The sequence below is a fragment of the Mytilus trossulus genome, chromosome 2, assembly GCF_036588685.1.
Source record: "Mytilus trossulus isolate FHL-02 chromosome 2, PNRI_Mtr1.1.1.hap1, whole genome shotgun sequence".
Taxonomy (NCBI): Eukaryota; Metazoa; Mollusca; class Bivalvia; order Mytilida; family Mytilidae; genus Mytilus; species Mytilus trossulus.
The window spans coordinates 82669852-82696250 of record NC_086374.1 but is presented as its reverse complement, the minus strand read 5'-3'; the positions used below and the strand labels follow the sequence as shown (position 1 = coordinate 82696250).

General features: G+C 31.7%; 1 protein-coding gene across 1 annotated transcript in view; it reads right to left on the bottom strand.

Annotated features, from left to right (window-relative positions):
• Positions 1 to 478: 478 nt before the first annotated feature.
• LOC134708150 (glycosaminoglycan xylosylkinase-like) overlaps positions 479 to 26399 on the bottom strand; it is a 63939-nt gene continuing 38018 nt past the window's right edge. Inside the window, exons 3-10 of the mRNA XM_063568472.1 lie at positions 16913 to 17036; positions 13945 to 14028; positions 12287 to 12396; positions 8183 to 8357; positions 7400 to 7588; positions 6997 to 7056; positions 5876 to 6098; positions 479 to 1016 (exon numbers count right to left, since the gene is read on the bottom strand). Coding sequence (XP_063424542.1) covers positions 5876 to 6098; positions 6997 to 7056; positions 7400 to 7588; positions 8183 to 8357; positions 12287 to 12396; positions 13945 to 14028; positions 16913 to 17036 — 965 coding nt within the window. The 3' untranslated portion in view covers positions 479 to 1016. The remainder of the gene's footprint in view (positions 1017 to 5875; positions 6099 to 6996; positions 7057 to 7399; positions 7589 to 8182; positions 8358 to 12286; positions 12397 to 13944; positions 14029 to 16912; positions 17037 to 26399) is intronic.

Below are 26399 nucleotides of genomic sequence, written 5' to 3'. Positions count from 1 at the left end.
ATTACCTGACTGCTTAAATAGGGATAGGGACATCAAATGTTATACATCAGCAGCCGAATCATGCAGATACAATGTTGAGAAGTCAGATTGCTTAAAGGCTATGTACAATTGCATCAAAAACAAGTGAAACTGTGAGCTACTGCTGACTGATGATACCCCTGCCTAAATGTTTCGTTTAGCAGGAAGTTATTGAAAACACAGCACACAGAATAGCTGAGTTATATAAACCCTTAAACCGAATTTCAGAATTCCTTATGATGTAGTTCATGAGAAAGATGTAATGAAATATATTCATGGGGTGAATGAACGAACAGACAGAGGTAAAACAGTTTACCCCACTTTTTTAAGCGGGGTAAAAAAAACACAACATTTGTTTTGATATGTAAACTATTTATTTATTAATCATGAAAGACATGTGTATAAATTGTATAAATTCAAATACAGATTAAAAATCAAGAAAAAGAAAGACTTTTCAGTCACATATTATTTGTAAGGATTTAAGGGAGACAAAATTACAGAAAGTACACTCAAAGACAATACAAAATATTTAGAATAAAAAAACCAGTTAAATTGTGGATAAGGTAAGCAATTTTGGGCAAAAAAAAAATAAAATAAAAAAAAATGTTCTCATTTAAACTTTCCATGAAGTTTTATTTTGGTACAGGAATTTCCTTATCTAGAAAATTGTGGAATATCCTAATTTTAGAGTAAGAAAGATTTGCCTGAAATATGGCATTTTCTTAAATAAAGAATTATATCATTTTAAACCTAAAGAACTGTGAGACTGTAGGAGAACCACCCCATCATTTCAATTGTGTAGTTTGGTTTTGTCTAATGATAAAAAATATGAAATAATTGCACATTTGATTGTATACATTGATTTTGATCTTAAACACTGAAAGCCCTACATTTTGAAGGATTGGAAGACTCTTTGACATCAGAGATTGTTTAACATGTTATAAAGTCATGTCATATAATGCTGCCTTGACTGTTTGATCACTGGATATCATTGCATGCTGAAACAAAGAAAAAGAAGCAACATAAGTAACTTTTAAACAGAAAATCCTGACATACTCAAATATGTTATTCAAAAAGAGATCTATAGAATACTTTTCTTTTGGATTCATTTTTATTTGTTGCGTACCATTTCTTAGCTAGGTATACTGTGAAAGTACTTTTATTCGTGGGGTACCAATTTTCGTGGTTTTCGTGGATGACTTTATCCACGAATTTTAGTGTCCAACAAAATAAAACAACCATTGTCCAAATCAAGACATGGAAAGATCCCCATGAAGGTTTGACCATTGATATGATCTAGAGAATATATTAAACTAGAACACACCTGTGATAGCGCGGGTCCGTGACTAAATTAAAGTATATAACTCTGCGTAAGCCTTATTTTAGTATTACATGTGGTATTGTCATCTGATAAAGTCTAACTGATTAAATACTACAATAGGTTACAATTTGACAATTTAGTAGTGTCAACCCTGTGATTATGACTCGTGTATATAGCATATTACTAATAAATACACCGTTTGGTGGTGTGCCTGTCAGATGCGGAACGTACAGATAAGGTAATAGGTAACAGGTGAATATACTATTGGTATCGGTATCGAACTGGACCCGGAACTTCTTAATTATTGGCAATATTAATTATGTGGAAAACAAAAGGGCCTGGAGTGGTGTAATTTTTAATCTACACCTTTGTACTATATTAGTTATATATAAAGTTGAATTCTTTGATTCGTCGTTTTTACGAGATGACGGCTGACAAATTGGACCTCGTAATTTTAGTATTATAGATAACGCTAAATCTGAGAATACTGTAAAAACAGTCACAGAACTACAGCTGCATGCAAGGTTATACCCATTTTATCTTTAATAACCTAAACTATACAACTTTTGATCTTTTATTTCCAATAAAAATTATTTTTGATTGATGAAAGTCCGATTTCCGGTATTCATATGCTAGTATGATAAAGTGTTCATTTTATATGTACATGTGGGAAATAATAATTTCATGCTACACTTGATTTTGATAAGAATTATTTGACAATTCAATATACATTCATAGCATTTGGTTATGTTATAAGTTTTCTATAGGTGACATGTGTATGGCCTAATTAACACCTTTGATGGTCTTTAACCTATTGATCACTTTATCTTGGGTTAATTGGTGTTGTTACTATGATTTACACGGGTCAGTGTTTTCTTTGCAATTTCCTTCAATACAGACTATTTGTAACCTTCTTTTCTAAAGGCTTTAAAGTAATTTTTCAATTTTTTTTTTAGAAAACTAAAATCCATAAATTTAAAAACCCACGAACATGTAAATATTGCTCAAACCAAGAAATTTATACCCACAAATTAAAGTACTTTCACAGTAGGTCAACTATGAGTTTATGTGCAAAGAAGTATATCAAATAGAGTTCAATATAAACTAGCCTAAATCTAAAGAGCCTGTGTCGCTCACCTTGATATATGTGAATTAAACAAAGCAAGCAGTCAGTTCATGACAAAATTGTGTTTAGGTGATTGTGATGTGTTTGTACATCTTACTTTACTGAACATTCTTGCTGCTTACAATTATCTCTATCTATAATGAACTTGTCCGTGTAGTTTCAGTGGAAAATGTTAGTAAAAATTTACAAATTTTATGAAAATTGTTAAAAATTGATTATAAAGGACAATAACTTCTTAGGGGGTCAATTGACCATTTTGGTCATTTTGACTTATTTTTTAGTCTTAAATTGCTGTACATTATTGCTGTTTACAGTTTATCTCTATCTATAAAAATATTCAGGATAATAACAAAAAACAGCAAAATTACCTTAAAATTACTAATTTAGGGGCAGCAACCAAACAATGGGTTGTCTGATTCATCAGGACAGATAGTTATTGACCAGATAAACAAATTTTTCCCCTATCAGATTTGCTCTAAATGCTTTGGTTTTTGAGTTGTAAGCCAAAAACTGCATTTTACCACTATGTTCTATTTTTAGCAATGGCGGCCATTTTAGTTGGTTGGCGGGGTAACAAAACACAAATTTTAAACTAGATACATCAATGATGATTGTGGCCAAGTTTGCATTAATGTGGCCCGGTAGTTTCAGAAGAGAAGATTTTTGTAAAAGATCATGGAGATTTACGAAAAAAGGTTAAAAATTTACTATAAAGGGCAATAACTCCTAAAGGGGTCAACTGACCATTTTGGTAATGTTGACTTATTTGTAAATCTTACTTTGCTGAACATTATTGCTGTTTACAGTTTATCTTCATCTATAATAATATTCAAGATAATAACCAAAAACAGTAAAATTTCCTTCAAATTACTAATTTAGGGGCAGCAACCCAACAATGGGTTGTCTAATTCATCTAAAAATTTCAGGACAGATAGTTCTTGACCAGATAAACAAATTTTTCCCCTGTCAGATTTGCTCTAAATGCTTTGGTTTTTGAGTTATAAGCCAAAAACTGCATTTTACCCCTATGTTCTATTTTTAGCAATGGCGGCCATTTTAGTTGGTTGGCCGGGTAACAAAACACAAATTTTAAACTAGATACATCAATGATGATTGTGGCCAAGTTTGCATTAATTTGGCCCGGTAGTTTCAGAGGAGAAGATTTTTGTGAAAGATCATGGAGATTTACGAAAAAAGGTTAAAAATTGACTATAAAGGGCAATAACTCCTAAAGGGGTCAACTGACCATTTTGGTCATGTTGACTTATTTGTAAATCTTACTTAGCTGAACATTATTGCTGTTTACAGTTTATTTCCATCGATAATAATATTCAAGATAATAACCAAAAACAGTAAAATTTCCTTAAAATTACTAATTTAGGGGCAGCATTCCAACAATGGGTTGTCTGATTCATCTAAACATTTCAGGGCAGATAGATCTTGACCAGATAAACAATTTAACCCCCATGTCAGATTTGCCCTTAATGCTTTGGTTTTTGAGTTATAAGCCAAAAACTTCATTTTACCCCTATGTTTTATTTTTAGCCATGGCGGCCATCTTGGTTGGTTAGCCGGGTAACAAAACACAAATTTTAAACTAGATACATCAATGATGATTGTGGCCAAGTTTGGTTCAATTTGGCCCAATAGTTTCAGAGGAGAAGATTTTTGTAAAAGTTAACGACGAACGACAGAAGACGGACGCCTTCGGGCCCAGTGAGCTAAAAAGAAGATGTGGTATGATTGCCAATGAGACAACTATCCACAAAAGACCAAAATGACACAAAAATTAACAATTATAGGTCACTGTACAGCCTTCAACAATGAGCAAAGCGCAGACCGCATAGTCAGCTATAAAAGTCCCCGATAAGACAATGTAAAACAATTCAAACGAGAAAACTAACGCCCGATAAGACAATGTAAAACAATTCAAACGAGAAAACTAACGCCCCATAAGACAATGTAAAACAATTCAAACGAGAAAACTAACGGCCTTATTTATGTAAAAAAATGAACGAAAAACAAATATGTAACACATAAACAACCAACAACCACTGAATTACAGGCTACTGACTTGGGACAGGCACATACATAAATTATGTGGCGAGATTAAACATGTTAGCGGGATCCCAACCCTCCCCCTAACCTTTGACAGTGGTATTACAGTACAACATAAGAAGGAACTATAAAAATCAGTTGAAAAGGCTTATTAAACTCATCAGATGGATAAAAAAAATACAAGTGGATGTGGCATCAATACATATTTGAGAGAATGCAGGAAAACCAATATCAACACAAATATAATTCTTTCCCAATACACACTGCATATGTCTTACAGTTATTTGTGTCGTTGGATTACCTATTGCCTTATAACTCACATCTCATTTTATTTGAGAGCAGTGACGATGATTTTTATATTTTAATGCAATTTGGCATGCATTCCGAATTTTGATTGGATGAAATCCAAATTGTTTCCACTATTAACTCTTGGAGTAATTGGCAGCAACATTTGGCAATGGTAGTCAACCTTTAGGGGATATTTGATATATAAATAAATTTGGTGTATTTACTGTCTTCTGATTGGTTAAAAGTATTAGTTTTATTTTCAATGTTATCAATTTTTATGGAGACACGCCCATTCTGATGTTGTGTATTCATACGCCAACATGTGTGTATGTTGTTATTGTTTTAATATAAATAGTATTAAAAGTTCTTTGAGCCTATTTTTTTCCTAGAAATTTATTAATAATGAATGGCAATAATTTATTTTGACTTTATTGAACCATAAAACTAATTTTTGACTCTTCACATTTTACATATTCCGCTTCGCGGATTATTCAATGTGAAGAGTCAAAAATTAGTTTTATGGTTCAATAAAGTCAAAATAAATGAAAGCCATTCGTAAAATGTATAATTTTGAACAATTTGATAGCTCAGCATTTTCATATTTGGCTGTCAAAAATATCCCATCACTGGTAAGACAGACAGGTAAGGCTCTGTCACTTTATCTTCAAAAACTTATCTGCACATGTATTAGTAAAATGGTGACCAATTTTTACTCTTAATATAAACTTGTACCCACTACATTTTGTTCAGCTTGTTTATGAGTAATTACATTGATGGCAATTATTACATTATACTATTAACATACCACTTTTTCCTATAACCTTAACTTTCAAGGTTAACTGGTACCTATTCTTACTTACCTATGAATGTGTACTGGTATCAGTTATTACTTGCTGTAAGCCTTTAGACACAATACATTCATTGATCTCCAGTAAGGTTAACTGGTACCTAACTTAACTTACCTATGAATGTGTACTGGTATCAGTTATTACTTGCTGTAAGCCTTTAGACACAATACATTCATTGATCTCCAGTAAGGTTAACTGGTACCTATCTTAACTTACCTATGAATGTGTACTGGTATCTGTTATTACTTGCTGTAAGCCTTTAGCGACAATACATTCATTGACCTCCAGTAAGATTCTCTCTAGTCTTCTGTCTAAAGCTGCGTAGTATTTGTCATGAAGAACAGGTTCTAGAGAATCCTGACTTAACAGTGTCTGTAATGTCTGGCTGAGTACAGTATTACGAAGCATAAGCAATGTCTGCCATGTGGATTCTCGAATTCTTAAATAGATAAAACAAGATTTCATTGTCATATTCAAGTTATGTAAAAATTTAAATTACTCTCTTCTTTTCTGACAAGACGTTCCTTTATATAAAAATAAAAAAAATGAAGCTATTATGTTGCACAATTCTTCAACAATTTAACACAAAATGAATATGGTTTTATTATATCAACTCCATAAGCACAATTAAACTCAGTTAACATTAACTGCATTATATATCTCTTCAGGAAATACTTATACAAAATTTAAGTACTCTAGAACAGACACAAATTCTTCTTTAGTCAAATCAAAACTTTACACATTCACATCTTAAATTTTGAAAAAGTGAATTACATGGCAATCTTGTTTTATAAAATAAATACATGAATGCTATACTCAAGCTTTGCAATTTTCAAAGTTAAAGAGGGACATAACTCTAGAAAGGTATTTGACTTACAACCCATTTTCAAACTTCCTCTGCAAGTTTTTGGTTCTGAACATTGTTTTAGACTTTCATCCTACAGTATTTGCATGAGGCAAATTTAAGTTAAGAGTGCAGAAACGAAAATATGACAGATGAAAGGACTGTCAATGGTAACACTTAATGCCCTATTACCAATAGCAGGGACATGTTTTATGAATTTTGAACAGCAGTATACATGTACTACTGTTGCCTTTATTTAAGTAAAATGAGGATGCCAATCTTTTTTTTTGTTGAAAGCCAAAACTGATTTTGTAATATTCACATTTAGTTTATAGAGAGCTAAACATTGTTTATGGCATGTCCAATTGGAATAATTCTAGCTGGACAAAAGGCCCTTTGCAAGGCTTATCAAAAACTGTCTATTTAAATTGTTGGTCCCAAGTTGAATTTCTAAATTTACAATACTAAATACAGTTAAATTGAGGAAACCTACTTGCAGCACTGATAAAGTGGGGCCAGTATAGTGTATTCATCATAGTCTGGATTTCCAAAACTGAAAACAAATAAATAATGGTTATTTCAAAGGTTGTTACTTTAGGATTTATAAGTCATTAAATCAATAAAATTACTTAAAAATACAACTAAAGACAAAAAAACAATTTCTTAAATCATTTCTTCCTATTATTTTTTTTTAAAAAGTGAACTGAAAAAAAATGGTCTAAAACTGAATTCCCATTTATAGTTTTATGATTTACAGAAATTTCTGCAAAGCTATTTAATTAAATGTAAGATTTTTCTACTTGAATTTTGTTTTGCATTTTTTTTGTTTACATCTAACCATCTGATAAAAATAAATGTTACAAACACAACTACATTTTAATAATTCTAAAGTATACCTCTTTCCATTGTCCAAAATGAGCACCATACTATCGCTTTGTGTCCCCAATGTTTCATAATGATGTCTGTCTGCATTGCCTATTAAATAGTCTACTATAGTAGCATCTACTAGGTCCATTAACATTGATCCAGAATTATACGGCTCTTTCATTATCACATCCTTACAAAAATCCTTGTCACTCTGCCACCTGGAATTGTCATAGAACATACAGACATTGCATTACATGTATTGTAAAGTAGTATACATACACTGATCTTACCGCTTTTACACTTCTAGGAATATCATTGGTTAAAAGACAACATGTGGAAACTGTATTTAATATTTGATCAGTGGTAAAGGTCATTTTGTAAATGTTTTACACAGTGTGCTAGTAACCTAATACCAAATATGGAGTTTATTGACCCTATATATATGGAGTTAGGTCACTAGCACACTGTGTAACTAATATCATTATTTGTAATTTAATCTTGTACTGCCCAAATGCCCTTTATACTGTTGTTTATCTACAATATTTAACGATGTACTTAGGTGAGGTTTAGGAGTTTGTGTCAGATGTTAGTGTTCTTAGTTTCTTTCCTACAATACAGGGTAAAATATTTTGCCTCATAACACCCGCTTCTCTTGTCAAATAAGACTTCAATAGCTCATGAAAGGAGAGTTTAAGTAAATTATAATTTTGTTTCCTTTAGATTAGATACCCAAGGTCTGTAATCAAAGTCTGAATATATTATGATTAATTAATTAATTAATTCTATAAGTATAGATGTATTATAGAAGTTACCTTTTAGTCACTCCAGGTTTATAAGATCTAAGCCAAGGGCTACGATACACTTTCAGTGGATATCTATTTGGCAGCCACAGTATAACGACACCCTCTAAAATATCTCCATCAGCACATACTCCAGTGGATTCATCTTTACAATACAAACATTTACCATAAAAACACTGATTTCTACCTAAAAAATAAATAGATAATAAAAACATTTAAACTATGGATTCATTTTAGTATTATCTGAATACATGTACCAATTTTTGGTATTTCCAGGGTACAGGAGAGCCACGAATTCAAATGTCCAGTGAATTACAAGTTTTTGAAAAAGATGTATACCTAACAATGAAATTAAATATGGTATCCACAAAAATGCTAGTTAGGAGATAACTGTATTGTACTTTAAGTTCCGATGGCATCAATTGGAGATTTGATGGTCGCAAATTAAGACAGTAAACAGGTATTTGCGACCATCAAATCCCCAATTGATGCCGTCGGAGCTTAAAATACAATATTGTTATCTCCATCCTAATGAAACTAACAGAAAACAACGTTAAAATATGTATTTAAAATCTATCATATGCCGTCTGCGCTTGCGCGTACGTCCCATAAAATCAATTGTCAATTGATGCCATGTAAATAAGTGACGTTATCCAATCAAAACTTTACAAATGTTGTTGCATTAGAATTAAAATTAGTACCCACAAAAATAAAAAACCTACAGTTACAAACATGGGATATTTTTTCAAGCCTGGAAAAAATTGTACCTATCAAAAGTTTTGATACACTTTGTTCAGTGGTAAAGAACAGCATGCATATGGTCCTTCATTTCAGATTTTCTATTTTCATACTGAAATGAGATTTGATGAGTTGAAACAATCAAACGCTTGAATTGGATATGACAAAAAATGAAGGTGCTTCCCTTATGACAAGAATTACTATGGATCCATTATTATTGGTTGGATACCAATTTTCGTGGATTTTGTCGGTACAGGGAAACCACAAATTTAAATGTTCAACAAGTTACAAATTTGCTGTATGATCATATGCAGATTTTCGAAAAACCATGAAATCAAATGGCCACAAAAATAAGTTCCTCTTTTCCTCAGTCCACAAAAATTGATACCTACGAAAATAAATGAATCCACAGTAATATAATAATTTTACAACTTCCCTTCAAGGTGAAAATGATTCCCTAATCTTATTTTCTAAATTTATCAAAACCATCCTAAATTTTAATGAGTTCAAACCTTCATATAAATAAGGAGAGAGTAATATTTAAAAAAAAAAATCCATTTGAAAGATGGTCTCTTTTCCTGACAAACTCATTCAAGATTTTGATGAACAGAAAACTGCAAACATATTTGCCAACAATCTGATATGATTACTCTATCCTTGTGACAAGTTTAATATGGGATAAATATTATACTGATTTTGTTGAGACAAACCTTCAGAGTCTGGTATAGCTTGCTATGCACCATTGGTCATGCTGATTGTTAAATTCCATATTGTGACCTTACAGTTGCTATTAATGCTAGCCTCTATAGCATTAGGCTTATGGTGTATGTTTTCTCATTTGCAATCATACCCTATCTTATTTCTTTGAACATTAAAGTCATTTTGTTTATGTTTTGTACCTTAAAGTTTTTTTTCCATAAAACCAATGTGATGTTCGTGCATCTTGTTAACTTATGTCTATTGTTAAAGGCTTATGTTGACTTTTTTTTTTATTTCATTGCTGTATCATTGATGATACCACACCATCTTATGTTGATAAATAATCAAAGCTAAGGTAATCTTGAATTGGAAATTTTTAACTTTTGTAAAGGTTGTTTTCAATAATCTCTCAGAAGATTATGATACTAATTAATTTGGGGGATTAAATTTGTCATAGCTGACTATGTGGTATGGGCTTTGCTCATTGTTGAGTGCCGTACAGTGACCTATAGTTGTTAATTTCTGTGTCATTTTGGTCTCTTGTGGATAGTTGTCTCATTGGCAATCACACCACATCTTCTTTTTTTATAATACCTTTTGTGAACTTTAAAGAATGTCTTTAGCAATCCCTCAGAAGCTACCATAAAACCAATGTGATGTTGGTGCATATTGTTAACTTATGTCTATTGTTAAGGAGGCTCCCGGGTACAAAAATTTCAGCAAAAAATTAAACATTTGTTTTTTCTTTACAAATTTTCTTTATTACCCTAATAGTTATCACTTTATGATATTGTACAGAAATCAACCCAAAAAATCGATTCAGTTTGGCCCCAGCTGACTTTTAAAATGTTTATATCATTGAAAAAGCTCCAAATTATCTCCCTTTGCTACAAATTTGACATTTTTCGTCATTAAAATTTAAATATGTTTTTTAACACATCGGTGACCTATATTTTTTATTATTGTTTTCAAATAAGCTGTACTTAAACTAAATAATTGTAAAATTTTAGTGATTTCTGTAATTAGGTTATTTTTTTATTTCGATATTACCTCTATTTCTCCTATTAGTTCAACAGAAAAAGAGGACATAAATAAAAATGTATGCTTCTTGTGGAGGCAGATTGTGAGCATAAATGAATGGTGACCCCATTTTTTTATTTCATTTTACTTTTTAGTATAAAATATAGATAATTTATAGAAAAATATAGCGAAATCTTATATTAGAAAAAAAATTTGATTCAGACCCGCGAGCCCCCTTAAAGGCTGATGTTGACTTATATTTTCTTATTTCATTATTTCATTGCTGTATCATTGATGATACCACAGATCTAATTTTCTTAAACCAATCAAAGATAAAGTAATCTTCAATTTGAGATTTTTACCTTTTGCAAACGTCATCTTCAACAATTATCTTTCAAAAGATTATGATACAGTCGATTCCACTTAATTGCATACCGCTTAATAGCATAATTCGGTTAATTGCATACTTTTCTCCTGCACAAAACCGTTTCCCATTCACCTAATGTTAAATTGTCCGGTTATATGCATAGCCTTACAAGTGGCATTTCGGTTTATTGCATAGAAAATAATCGCCAGCTAGATATGCTCAGTTAAAACTGACGAGATTTTTTACCGGAAACGGCAATTTGGTAAGTATATTTTTCTTGAATGCATCATAATTTTCATTATTATTTCACATTTACTTGTGTGTTATTCAAATAAAGTTTTAAAACAGTATCTTTCGTGTTTATATGATTATAGAAAAGGCCTCGATGTGTACACAGGTAAAGTTTCCCATATTCTATTTTAAGCCTCGAGGTCATAAAAATGTCAATCAGCTGATTGTTGTAAAAACACAACCATTCTATGATCTTCTATCTCAAAAGGTGTTAATTATTGATTGGATTTCAAACATTGTTCATAGATTATATTTTGGGTGAATTTTAAAACATTAACGCCTGCTAATTATCGATCATTATCCAATGTGTAATTTCGTAATTCAGCTTGGGTGATCTACATTTATGTTAAATATTACAGGGCATTTATATATGGTTGAAGAATTTTATACATCAATCTTTCCTTTTTAATATTTTTCTAAAAGAAAATTAACTTCTGATTATTATATTTTCTCACTTTCAACACTCGTGTTTAGCAAATAACCCGTGCATGGCCCCATCACCTGTTAACTGCTTTGCATAAACGAAACTAGCGGTGTTAAAGTTACAGTGTAACATCACTGTGTAATTGGTAAATACTGCATATCAAAGGCAGTTCATTGCACAATTATTGTTTACAATGATTATAAACTGTGTAGTATTGTTAAACAGTTTATTTTAAACAAAGCGTAACAATTTAATTTGTACATCCGGGTCATAGAAACAAATCTATTTTTAGAACAATTTTATTTTCGTATCTCAGGTAAAGGAAAAGTTGGTACATAAATAAACTAAAACAAAATGTGTTTATAAACTTTATTGAAAGAATACACAATGAAATAAAATGTATGACAGTAGACAAATAACTTTCTTCTTTGCTGATCTGCACTATCGATGTTATTTGACTCCGTAATTTGTCATTTCGGATATAAGCATACTCCGCTTTATTGCATAATTTCGTCTGACAAATAGGCTATGCAAATAACCGGAATGTACTGTACTAAATAAATTGGGGGATAAATACCTTTTGTAAAGAATGTCTTTAGTAATCTATCAGAAGCTACTGGAATGATTTCAGTTTTCAAATTGATTTTTCTGCCAACTGCTATAGGTGTTCTTCTCAGTTCAAGGAGCCTTGAAAAAAAAAGTACTATGTTTTAACCCTTTCCTCCATAATGACGCCTTTTTACGCCTATGTAGTGCCTTAATTAAAACATCTTGCCTACAAATTTCTGTATCAGACTTAATAAAATTTGTATCTAATATAAAAAGGATATTCATGAGAAGATCTGACTAGAGTTTCATTGGTGAAATATTTGTTTTTTGCAATGCATTAATACTTTAAACCTGACGAACTTTTTTTATTGAAAAAATCCTATGCGTATCAAGCATGTAAAAAAAATATCCTTGAACTTATACAGGTGTTTTGGAGCATGGAAGAGGTAAAAGTTGCTTTTATTTTACATTTTATTGTTAAGGAACATATCCTGATTTTTTTTAATCCAGTTGTCTCCCTTTATCTATGACTGAAAAAAACTATTGAGAGTTGGTCAGAAATTTACAGTTTCTTACTAAATAAAAAATAATTCTATGCTTATTTAAAGGGAGTTCGCTTCTCAGTTTCAAAGTAATTAACTTTTCAAAACACTAGTTTATATTAATAGGGGATTAGTAAAGGAATCCATAGAGCAAAAAAAATATATAGGTTACCATGCGTTTTTGAGATATTAGCCATTGAATTTTTGGCGGGAAAATATTCTCTCTTGACTTTTCATAGCTTTATCATTGACAAGTTTGAGTTCTCAAAAACTATTAAAAAATAATTAAAATTTTATAAGACTTTTACAAATGGCTTATCATTATACATGTAAAAGATTTACAAAAAGAAAATTGGGGGTCACTGGGCAAATTTTTTCAAGGCATCCAAATGGATAAAATCAGAGGATTGCGAAAAACTGACAAAAAATCCAAAACTTGACAAGCCTTAACAGAAATGTTATAAAAATACTTTCGTCTTTGTCATTTGAATTTTGTTGAATTATAAGTTGTCTCATTGGCAATGATTCTACATATCCTTTTATTTATATTGGACATTGGTCGTAAAAGTTAGGTCAAGGTCAAATTAGCCCTGTCTGACGAACATGTACAGTTAACCTTGCAAAGCTACCACATACCAAACTAATAATATTTTTCTTTAACAAATTGTAACTTGAATGGAGAGTTGTCTCATTGGTCCACATTACACATCTTCTTATATCTTTTAACAACTATTCTACTACTCATTAATAGCAAGAAATTCATTTGATAATTCTAAGCAGTCTCTGAACAATGTAAATGCTGTCAATGACAATGGCAAATGACAGAAACTTGATAGTGTAAAGTATCAAGGTTTTTTACCTTCTGAAATTTTAACAAATTGTTACATTCAGGCATGAGTCATCAAGTGCTATAATTAAAACCAAATATCTTGATTGGAAAAACAATTATCATAATTAAATTTTTTAAGTCAGAACTTCTACAAAATTAGCATGATAAAATCAAAACGTAAACACTTAAAACCTATAACGGTTTTTCTTTTACAAATTGTGACTTGGATGGAGAGTTGTCTCATTGGCACTCATTCCACATCTTTTTATATCTACTAACTATTATTCTGTTTGGTCTTATATTAATAAAATATACCTGCCAAGATGGAATGTAGCTATTTCCCCATTATGTCTATCTCCACCAGAAATTATAGTTTCTTGAACAAAATCTCTTTCAAACCTGTAAAAATAAACAAAGTTTGGCATGTTCATCTACTGTTTGATTACAATGGAAAACAAGTTATAGCTTACAATGTGGGCATTCCTTTCACTCATCGTTGAAGGTCACTCATAGTTGTTTAATTGGCAATCATACCACATCTTCTCATTTTTACACAACAAAGATAAGAGTTACTAACATAAACTTTGGAGCCTGTAATTCAGTGGTTGTTGTTTGTTTATGTGTTACATTTTGTTTTTCATTCATTCTTTTATACAAATAAGGCCGTTAGTTTTCTCGTTTGAATTGTTTTATATTGTCATATGGGGGCCTTTTATAGCTGACTATGCGGTATGGGCTTTGCTCATTGTTGAAGGCCGTACAGTGACCTATAGTTGTTAATGTCTGTGTCATTGTGGTCTGTTGGGGATAGATGTCTCATTGGCAATCATATCACATCTTCATTTTCATATTTGCTACAAAAAAAAGAACGATTCTATGATTATAAATTATCACTTAAGCTTGATTTTCTTTGTATGTTTAAGTTCATAAATTCCACATTCAGTAATAAAAAGACTTGATTTGTTGAGAACTATAGTACATTACTTTGACACTCAGTGCTCATTATAGTTATATCTTGGTTTGCTAGTTTTAATTGTTTTACATTTGTCATGTAAGTGCCTTTTAGAGCTTGCTATGCAATGTGGGTTTTGATCATTGTTGGATACTGTTCAGGACTGTGTTCATTAGACGTTCGCGGTACCGCTATGTATGTATTGTAACGTCATGCTACTTATGACGTTGAGATTGATGTGCAAATGGAGTTTAGAATCAATACAAGTAAAACCAGCTAGTATTTCTTATTTGTGCCTAAAAAGTCTGATTATACCACTCTAAGATAGATACCTTATAGTGGTCTAGTTCTTTGGGCTCTGGTGGATAATTATGTCATGATACCACATCTCCTTATTTTATATTTATTTAGAGTTTTATAGATAATAAAAGTGGCTATATCTCTTGGTTGATGGACACATTTCTTCATTAATATAACTGATAATCTATAATCAGAGGACAATTTATTAAATGTGGTTCTAATTCAAAAATGTGCTGTAATGCGTTTAATACATATCCTTTTCACATTCATAAAATACTTCACTTCGCAAAGGACATAACATAACACCAACCAAAACCAAATATCTTGATTGGAAAAACACTTATTATAAATGAAGCATATTTAACAAATGTAAAGAAACAAAATCTATTTTTCAAAGTACTATTACACATTAAAAACTTTTGATGATTCAGAATGCATGTTTTTTAGATCTTTGTTGAAGAAGTTCAGGAGCCATTATCATATATAATAAAAATCTGCATAACATGTATAGAAATGTGAAAACAGATTGGCATTAATGACATGTAATAGAAGCAAGAGTTTACATGTTTATTATTTCGATTTTCCATCTCAACATTATAGTGAAGACTTTTTCAGAATAACATTGAGGACCTTTTCAGAATATTAACATTGAGGACCTTTTCAGAATAAACAGTGAAACCCTTTTCAGAATTAAGAGTAAAAACCTTTTCAGAATTAAGAGTAAAAACCTTTTCAGAATTAACAGTGAGAACCTTTCCAGAATTGACAATGAGACCATTTTAGAATTAACAATGAGAACCTTTTCAGAATTAACAGACCTTTTTAGAATTAACAGTGAGAATATTTTGGGAATTAACAGTGAGAATATTTTTAGAATTAACAGTAAGAACCTTTTCAGAATTAACAGTGAGCACCTTTTCCTAATATATAATTGCTTTTTTCAACACAACCACTTAATATCCTCACTAAAGAACATGAAAACATTTGCCTTAGATGTGGATTCAGATATTATGTTAAGCAGTGGCTTATTAACTGGAAGAATAGAGCACATTAATCTGTTTCATTAAACTGTTATTTTAAAGGGTTAGCCCTTGTGGATATGAGCTCGCTGTACTAAATCTAGGCTAAACCTATGAATATAAAATATGGAGATGCAAAGACAAATTTCTACCATGAACCAAATGGATGTAAGTTACTATAGGTCACTTTAATAACTTTCAAAAATGAGCAAAACCCATACAGTATAGATGTTCCAGACCATATGAGTATTTGGACAGTACGCGTACGGTCTGGACCGTATGCATACTTTTTCAAAATACTCATACAGTTGTACCGTACGCGTACGATTTGATTAATATGTAACAGATCAAAATAACTTAACTCTCAAAATAATATGGAAAAGTTCAATTGTAATTGAAATAAAAACTTTATTTTTTAATACATGTATTTAAAAAAATCACGCTAATTAAATCTGTTAATATCTAGTTTTTAGCATGTTGATCAGTAATACATTAATTGAATGATGATCATTGAATTTGACGATATCGGAAGTAAGCATTAATGTGGGAGGACAATTGTTTAGAATATTAGAAACTTTACAAAAACTACAAATGCAAAGGAACATGAAGGAACTGCAAACATATAAATGTAAAAAATATTACATTACTTGTGGTAGCAAGTGTCACCTTGGGCGAGAGTACCAAAATAGGATTCAGATATACAATTAAACAAATATTTAATTTCAATTGTTCATTTGTTTATTTTATCCATCTAATTGTAATAATAACAATTTATAAAAATAAAAATAAAGATTGTGATAAATGTTTGTTTAAATTTAACCCATTAACAATAACATGTATGGTCAGCTTGTACTGGACCATACGCATATACTCATATGGTCCAATCGTACGCGTATGGTTGGACCATACGTGTACACTTATACGGTCCGGACCGTACGCGTATGGTCTGGAACATAGACAATAAAATGACAAAAAGAAAAATGCAAGATCCTGATTTATGACTGTTTCTTACCATTTTGGTTTAAATATTACTCTCTGTCCACCTTCTAACTGCAATGTTAACTTAAGTTGTGTACCTTTATAACCAACATCTGCAGATAAAATCTTCCCACTTTTCAAGGAATGCAATACACAACCTTAAAAAAAATTAAAAACAAATGTAAAATTAAATCAATTACTTCCTTAAAATTATCTTCAAGTTAAGAAGATGCAAACAATAGTATTTATTATACTAAAAGTCAAATGGTGATCTACAGAACTTACAAGTGATAATGTGACCTTCACCTTTGACCTACCAATACATTTAAACTGTCTCCAACTATGGCCAAACATCTGATTGAATCTGATGTAAACTGTCATCAAACTTGTGTATACAGAGTGTAGGGATGAACTCACACATACACAAACCAACAAAATATCTGCATCAGCAGCAAAAAACAGTTTATGATCTATATAACCAAAGAATTACACTGGTGGATCAGCCATTCCTCTTTACACAGTACATGTATATTTTTTTTCTTTTATTTGACTGCTCCGTCTTTAGGAATTTGTTGTGGGTACAATTTAAAAATTCCTGGATCCATCATTGGTTTGCATGACAATATAAGATTATTTGCAAAGTCCAATTCTTTTTGGTTTGGGGAGGCCTTTTGTGGGGAAAATTTGGTTGATTAGTTTGGGAATCACTGAATCATGACTGTCGCTGCACCCCCTCTTAGGCAGTCAGTAGGTCCCCACTTAAGAAAATTTCCAGATCCACCACAGACTTGAAATGTGTCATGCAAAAATTATATTATATCTGTACAACATTTATATTGAGAGAAGAATCTATAAACCTAATTGTCTTTATACGTAACGTTTTTCTGACTGTCTTATAAGCTGAAATCAATATCAACTTAATTATTGGGTACACCAATTTGTGGATTTGTTTTGTTGTAACCAACTGGTATAGCAGATTGCACTCTATACAACTGATGGATTCACTTTGATGCAATAAAATATATCAATACATGACATACCTAACTCAGCCTCACTCATGGTAAGGCTTATAGTAAGTGTTAAATGAAATTAGCTTCTTTCTTTTAGTTTTATGACTTACACAATTAATAGGACTTACCACTAGTAATTCAAACGGATATTGAATGTATAAATAAATTATCAATAACACCAATGGGATAATAATATATTTTCTATTAGATTGGCGAACAATTGTAATTCTAAAAAAAACCATATTGATCCAGGATGTAACGATTGAATCATAAAACTATCTTGCATATAAAGTTTATGTCTTTTTTGTATATATAGCGAGTGATTTGTGGGAATCAGAATAAACAGATTTATTTTTAATTTGAATAAACCTGAATCAAAGTGGAAACTATTTTGCATGTATATCTTTACAATATACTATAGATTTTTCAGAAAATCATTAACTTTGTATTTCTTGAAAAGTGAACTAAACAATACATGAAAGAGTGATATGGGAAACTTGTTTATCTTTACAATGGTACTAGTATATAAGGCAGTGTGTTGTAATATAAGCCTTGGATAACGTTGACACTGACATCTATTAGAAGAAATCTATTTTGTCACATAAGGAGCATGTGATTAATAGCTGTGCATTCAATCAAAATAACTCTGGGTGATAAATAATTAACTGTGTGATATATACTAATCAATATTAAACAAAAAGGTAAGTTGCCCGTTTTATTAAGTTCTCTTGGCAATTTTACAAAGTCTCAGTAACTCAATTATCTTAAAATCATTTGCAATTACTCTTGGAACTAATAACTGCATCACTTTCTTATGTTAGTAAGTACACAATTTCTTAAAACTTCTCTGTTATATCATTAAGTGACTTTTTATAGTTATTTAATTAGTTACTGAATTATATGTAACTAATTTTAAAATTAGGAATATTTAGCAAGAATTTATTTCCTGAAAATAACCTGACTGAGTTAGCATTGTTCGCACCCTGCTTAGTTGGATAGGTGAACAAACATGAAACTATAAGGATTTTCTATCTTTCAAAACTATTCCAGTTTTTATCATTTCACTGTTTTATAATCTTTGTGGTTTACATGTATACAAAGGTTGATTGCAATCTGACTGCTCATACAACTTTCAATTTCTGTAAAAAGAAACGAGGATAGAGCTAAAATGTTCATAACTTACTAAATGAGGGAAGAGCTAAAATGCTCATAACTTACTAAACGAGGGAAGAGCTAAAATGTTCATAAATTACTAAACGAGGGAAGAGCTAAAATGTTCATAGCTTACAAAATGAGGGAAGAGCTAAAATGTTCATAACTTACTAAACGAGGGAAGAGCTAAAATGTTCATAAATTACTAAACGAGGAGAGCTAAAATGTTCATAACTTACTAAATGAGGGAAGAGCTAAAATGTTCATAACTTACTAAACGAGGGAAGAGCTAAAATGCTCATAACTTACTAAACAAGGGAAGAGCTAAAATGCTCATAACTTACTAAACGAGGGAAGAGCTAAAATGTTCATAAATTACTAAACGAGGAGAGCTAAAATGTTCATAACTTACTAAATGAGGGTAGAGCTAAAATGTTCATAACTTACTAAACGAGGGAAGAGCTAAAATGTTCATAACTTACTAAATGAGGTTAGAGCTAAAATGTTCATAACTTACTAAATGAGGGTAGAGCTAAAATGTTCATAACTTACTAAACGAGGGAAGAGCTAAAATGTTCATAAATTACTAAACGAGGAGAGCTAAAATGTTCATAACTTACTAAATGAGGGTAGAGCTAAAATGTTCATAACTTACTAAATGAGGGTAGAGCTAAAATGTTCACAACTTACTAAACGAGGGAAGAGCTAAAATGTTCATAACTTACTAAACGAGGGAAGAGCTAAAATGTTCATAACTTACTAAACGAGGGTAGAGCTAAAATGTTCATAAATTACTAAATGAGGGAAGAGCTAAAATGTTCATAACTTACTAAATGAGGGTAGAGCTAAAATGTTTATAACTTACTGAACGCGGGAAGAGCTAAAATGTTCATAACTTACTAAACGAGGGAAGAGCTAAAATGCTCATAACTTACTAAACAAGGGAAGAGCTAAAATGTTCATAGCTTACTAAACGAGGGAAGTGCTAAAATGTTCATAACTTACTAAATGAGGGAAGAGCTAAAATGTTTATAACTTACTAAACGAGGGAAGTGCTAAAATGTTCATAACTTACTAAACGAGGGAAGAGCTAAAATGTTTATAACTTACTAAACGAGGGAAGAGCTAAAATGTTCATAACTTACTAAATGAGGGTAGAGCTAAAATGTTTATAACTTACTGAACGCGGGAAGAGCTAAAATGTTCATAACTTACTAAACGAGGGAAGAGCTAAAATGCTCATAACTTACTAAACAAGGGAAGAGCTAAAATGTTCATAGCTTACTAAACGAGGGAAGTGCTAAAATGTTCATAACTTACTAAATGAGGGAAGTGCTAAAATGTTCATAACTTACTAAGCAATGGAAGAGCTAAAATGTTTATAACTTACTAAGCAATGGAAGAGCTAAAATGTTCATAACTTACTAAGCAATGGAAGAGCTAAAATGTTCATAACTTACTGAACGCGGGAAGAGCTAAAATGTTCATAACTTACTAAAAGAGGGAAGTGCTAAAATGTTCATAACTTACTAAATGAGGGTAGAGCTAAAATGTTTATAACTTACTGAACGCGGGAAGAGCTAAAATGTTCATAACTTACTAAATGAGGGAAGAGCTAAAATGTTCATAACTTACTGAACGCGGGAAGAGCTAAAATGTTCATAACTTACTAAATGAGGGAAGAGCTAAAATGTTCATAGCTTACTAAACGAGGGAAGTGCTAAAATGTTCATAACTTACTAAATGAGGGAAGAGCTAAAATGTTTATAACTTACTAAACGAGGGAAGTGCTAAAATGTTCATAACTTACTAAACGAGGGAAGAGCTAAAATGTTTATAACTTACTAAACGAGGGAAGTGCTAAAATGTTCATAACTTACTAAATGAGGGAAGAGCTAAAATGTTTATAACTTACTAAACGAGGGAAGTGCTAAAATGTTCATAGCTTACTAAACGAGGGAAGAGCTAAAATGTTCATAACTTACTAAATGAGGGTAGAGCTAAAATGTTCATAACTTACTAAAAGAGGGAAGAGCTAAAATGTTCATAACTTACTAAGCAATGGAAGAGCTAAAATGTTCATAGCTTACTAAATGAGGTTAGAGCTAAAATGTTCATAACTTACTAAATGAGGGTAGAGCTAAAATGTTCATAACTTACTAAAAGAGGGAAGAGCTAAAATGTTCATAACTTACTAAATGAGGGAAGATCTAAAATGTTTATAACTTACTAAACGAGGGAAGAGCTAAAATGTTCATAACTTACTAAACGAGGGAAGAGCTAAAATGTTCATAACTTACTAAACGAGGGAAGTGCTAAAATGTTCATAACTTACTAAACGAGGGAAGAGCTAAAATGTTCATAACTTACTAAAAGAGGGAAGAGCTAAAATGTTCATAACTTACTAAACGAGGGAAGAGCTAAAATGTTTATAACTTACTAAACGAGGGAAGTGCTAAAATGTTCATAACTTACTGAACGCGGGAAGAGCTAAAATGTTCATAACTTACTAAATGAGGGAAGAGCTAAAATGTTTATAACTTACTAAACGAGGGAAGTGCTAAAATGTTCATAACTTACTAAACGAGGGAAGAGCTAAAATGTTCATAACTTACTAAGCAATGGAAGAGCTAAAATGTTCATAACTTACTAAGCAATGGAAGAGCTAAAATGTTCATAACTTACTAAATGAGGGAAGAGCTAAAATGTTTATAACTTACTAAACGAAGGAAGAGCTAAAATGTTCATAACTTACTAAACGAAGGAAGAGCTAAAATGTTCATAGCTTACTAAACGAGGGAAGAGCTAAAATGTTCATAACTTACTAAACGAAGGAAGAGCTAAAATGTTCATAGCTTACTAAACGAGGGAAGAGCTAAAATGTTTATAACTTACTAAACGAAGGAAGAGCTAAAATGTTCATAACTTACTAAATGAGGGAAGAGCTAAAATGTTCATAACTTACTAAACGAAGGAAGAGCTAAAATGTTCATAGCTTACTAAACGAGGGAAGAGCTAAAATGTTCATAGCTTACTAAACGAAGGAAGAGCTAAAATGTTCATAACTTACTAAATGAGGGAAGAGCTAAAATGTTCATAACTTACTAAATGAGGGAAGAGCTAAAATGTTCATAGCTTACTAAACGAGGGAAGAGCTAAAATGTTCATAACTTACTAAACGAAGGAAGAGCTAAAATGTTCATAACTTACTAAATGAGGGAAGAGCTAAAATGTTCATAACTTACTAAATGAGGGTAGAGCTAAAATGTTCATAACTTACTAAACGAGGGAAGAGCTAAAATGTTCATAACTTACTAAACGAGGGAAGAGCCAAAATGATCATAACTTACTAAACGAGGGAAGAGCTAAAATGTTCATAACTTACTAAATGAGGGTAGAGCTAAAATGTTCATAACTTACTAAACGAGGGTAGAGCTAAAATGTTCATAACTTACTAAATGAGGGTAGAGCTAAAATGTTCATAACTTACTAAACGAGGGAAGAGCTAAAATGTTCATAACTTACTAAACGAGGGAAGAGCCAAAATGATCATAACTTACTAAACGAGGGAAGAGCTAAAATGTTCATAACTTACTAAATGAGGGTAGAGCTAAAATGTTCATAACTTACTAAACGAGGGAAGAGCTAAAATGTTCATAACTTACTAAACAAGGGAAGAGCTAAAATGTTCATAACTTACTAAATGAGGGTAGAGCTAAAATGTTCATAACTTACTAAACGAGGGAAGAGCTAAAATGTTCATAACTTACTAAACGAGGGAAGAGCTAAAATGATCATAACTTACTAAACGAGGGTAGAGCTAAAATGTTCATAACTTACTAAACGAGGGAAGAGCTAAAATGTTCATAACTTACTAAACGAGGGTAGAGCTAAAATGTTCATAACTTACTAAACGAGGGAAGAGCTAAAATGTTCATAACTTACTAAACGAGGGAAGAGCTAAAATGTTCATAACTTACTAAATGAGGGTAGAGCTAAAATGTTCATAACTTACTAAACGAGGGAAGAGCAAAAATGTTCATAACTTACTAAACGAGGGAAGAGCTAAAATGATCATAACTTACTAAACGAGGGAAGAGCTAAAATGTTCATAACTTACTAAACGAGGGTAGAGCTAAAATGTTCATAACTTACTAAACGAGGGAAGAGCTAAAATGTTCATAACTTACTAAACGAGGGTAGAGCCAAAATGATCATAACTTACTAAACGAGGGAAGAGCTAAAATGTTCATAACTTACTAAACGAGGGAAGAGCTAAAATGTTCATAACTTACTAAACGAGGGTAGAGCTAAAATGTTCATAACTTACTAAACGAGGGAAGAGCTAAAATGTTCATAACTTACTAAACGAGGGAAGAGCTAAAATGTTCATAACTTACTAAACGAGGGTAGAGCTAAAATGTTCATAACTTACTAAACGAGGGAAGAGCTAAAATGTTCATAACTTACTAAACGAGGGAAGAGCCAAAATGATCATAACTTACTTAACGAGGGAAGAGCTAAAATGTTCATAACTTACTAAGCGAGGGTAGAGCTAAAATGTTCATAACTTACTAAACGAGGGAAGAGCTAAAATGTTCATAACTTACTAAATGAGGGTAGAGCTAAAATGATCATAACTTACTAAACGAGGGAAGAGCTAAAATGTTCATAACTTACTAAATGAGGGTAGAGCTAAAATGTTCATAACTTACTAAACGAGGGAAGAGCTAAAATGTTCATAACTTACTAAACGAGGGAAGAGCTAAAATGTTCATAACTTACTAAACGAGGGAAGAGCCAAAATATTCATAACTTACTAAATGAGGGTAGAGCTAAAATGTTCATAACTTACTAAACGAGGGAAGAGCTAAAATGTTTATAGCTTACTAAATGAGGGAAGAGCTAAAATGTTCATAACTTACTAAACGAGGGAAGAGCTAAAATGTTTATAACTTACTAAACGAGGGAAGAGCTAAAATGTTCATAACTTACTAAACGAGGGAAGAGCCAAAATGATCATAACTTACTAAACGAGGGTAGAGCTAAAATGTTCATAACTTACTAAACGAGGGAAGAGCCAAAATGATCATAACTTACTAAACGAGGGAAGAGCTAAAATGTTTATAACTTACTAAACGAGGGAAGAGCTAAAATGTTTATAACTTACTAAACGAGGGAAGAGCTAAAATGTTCATAACTTACTAAACGAGGGAAGAGCCAAAATGTTTATAACTTACTAAACGAGGGAAGAGCTAAAATGTTCATAACTTACTAAACGAGGGAAGAGCTAAAATGTTCATAACTTACTAAACGAGGGAAGAGCTAAAATGTTTATAACTTACTAAACGAGGGAAGAGCTAAAATGTTCATAACTTACTAAACGAGGGAAGAGCTAAAATGTTTATAACTTACTAAACGAGGGAAGAGCTAAAATGTTCATAACTTACTAAACGAGGGAAGAGCCAAAATGATCATAACTTACTAAACGAGGGAAGAGCTAAAATGTTCATAACTTACTAAACGAGGGAAGAGCCAAAATGATCATAACTTACTAAACGAGGGAAGAGCTAAAATGTTCATAACTTACTAAATGAGGGTAGAGCTAAAATGTTCATAACTTACTAAACGAGGGAAGAGCTAAAATGTTTATAGCTTACTAAATGAGGGAAGAGCTAAAATGTTCATAACTTACTAAACGAGGGAAGAGCTAAAATGTTTATAACTTACTAAACGAGGGAAGAGCTAAAATGTTCATAACTTACTAAACGAGGGAAGAGCCAAAATGATCATAACTTACTAAACGAGGGAAGAGCTAAAATGTTCATAACTTACTAAACGAGGGAAGAGCCAAAATGATCATAACTTACTAAACGAGGGAAGAGCTAAAATGTTCATAACTTACTAAATGAGGGTAGAGCTAAAATGTTCATAACTTACTAAACGAGGGAAGAGCTAAAATGTTCATAACTTACTAAATGAGGGTAGAGCTAAAATGTTCATAACTTACTAAACGAGGGAAGAGCCAAAATGTTCATAACTTACTAAACGAGGGTAGAGCTAAAATGTTCATAACTTACTAAACGAGGGAAGAGCTAAAATGTTCATAACTTACTAAACGAGGGAAGAGCTAAAATGTTCATAGCTTACTAAACGAGGGAAGATCTAAAATGTTCATAACTTACTAAACGAGGGTAGAGCTTAAATGTTCATAACTTACTAAACGAGGGAAGAGCTAAAATGTTCATAGCTTACTAAACGAGGGAAGATCTAAAATGTTCATAACTTACTAAACGAGGGTAGAGCTTAAATGTTCATAACTTACTAAACGAGGGAAGAGCTAAAATGTTCATAGCTTACTAAACGAGGGAAGATCTAAAATGTTCATAACTTACTAAACGAGGGTAGAGCTTAAATGTTCATAACTTACTAAACGAGGGAAGAGCTAAAATGTTCATAACTTACTAAACGAGGGTAGAGCTTAAATGTTCATAACTTACTAAACGAGGGAAGAGCTAAAATGTTCATAGCTTACTAAACGAGGTTAGAGCTAAAATGTTCATAACTTACTAAACGAGGGAAGAGCTAAAATGTTCATAACTTACTAAACGAGGGAAGAGCTAAAATGTTTATAGCTTACTAAACGAGGGAAGAGCTAAAATGTTCATAACTTACTAAACGAGGGTAGAGCTAAAATGTTTATAACTTACTTAATGAGGGTAGAGCTAAAATGTTCATAACTTACTAAATGAGGGTAGAGCTAAAATGTTCATAACTTACTAAACGAGGGAAGAGCTAAAATGTTCATAACTTACTAAACGAGGGAAGAGCTAAAATGTTCATAGCTTACTAAACGAGGTTAGAGCTAAAATGTTCATAACTTACTAAACGAGGGAAGAGCTAAAATGTTCATAACTTACTAAACGAGGGAAGAGCTAAAATGTTCATAACTTACTAAACGAGGGAAGAGCTAAAATGTTCATAACTTACTAAACGAGGGAAGAGCTAAAATGTTCATAGCTTACTAAACGAGGTTAGAGCTAAAATGTTCATAACTTACTAAACGAGGGAAGAGCTAAAATGTTCATAACTTACTAAACGAGGGAAGAGCTAAAATGTTCATAACTTACTAAACGAGGGAAGAGCTAAAATGTTCATAGCTTACTAAACGAGGTTAGAGCTAAAATGTTCATAACTTACTAAACGAGGGAAGAGCTAAAATGTTCATAACTTACTAAACGAGGGAAGAGCTAAAATGTTCATAGCTTACTAAACGAGGTTAGAGCTAAAATGTTTATAACTTACTAAACGAGGGAAGAGCTAAAATGTTCATAACTTACTAAACGAGGGTAGAGCTAA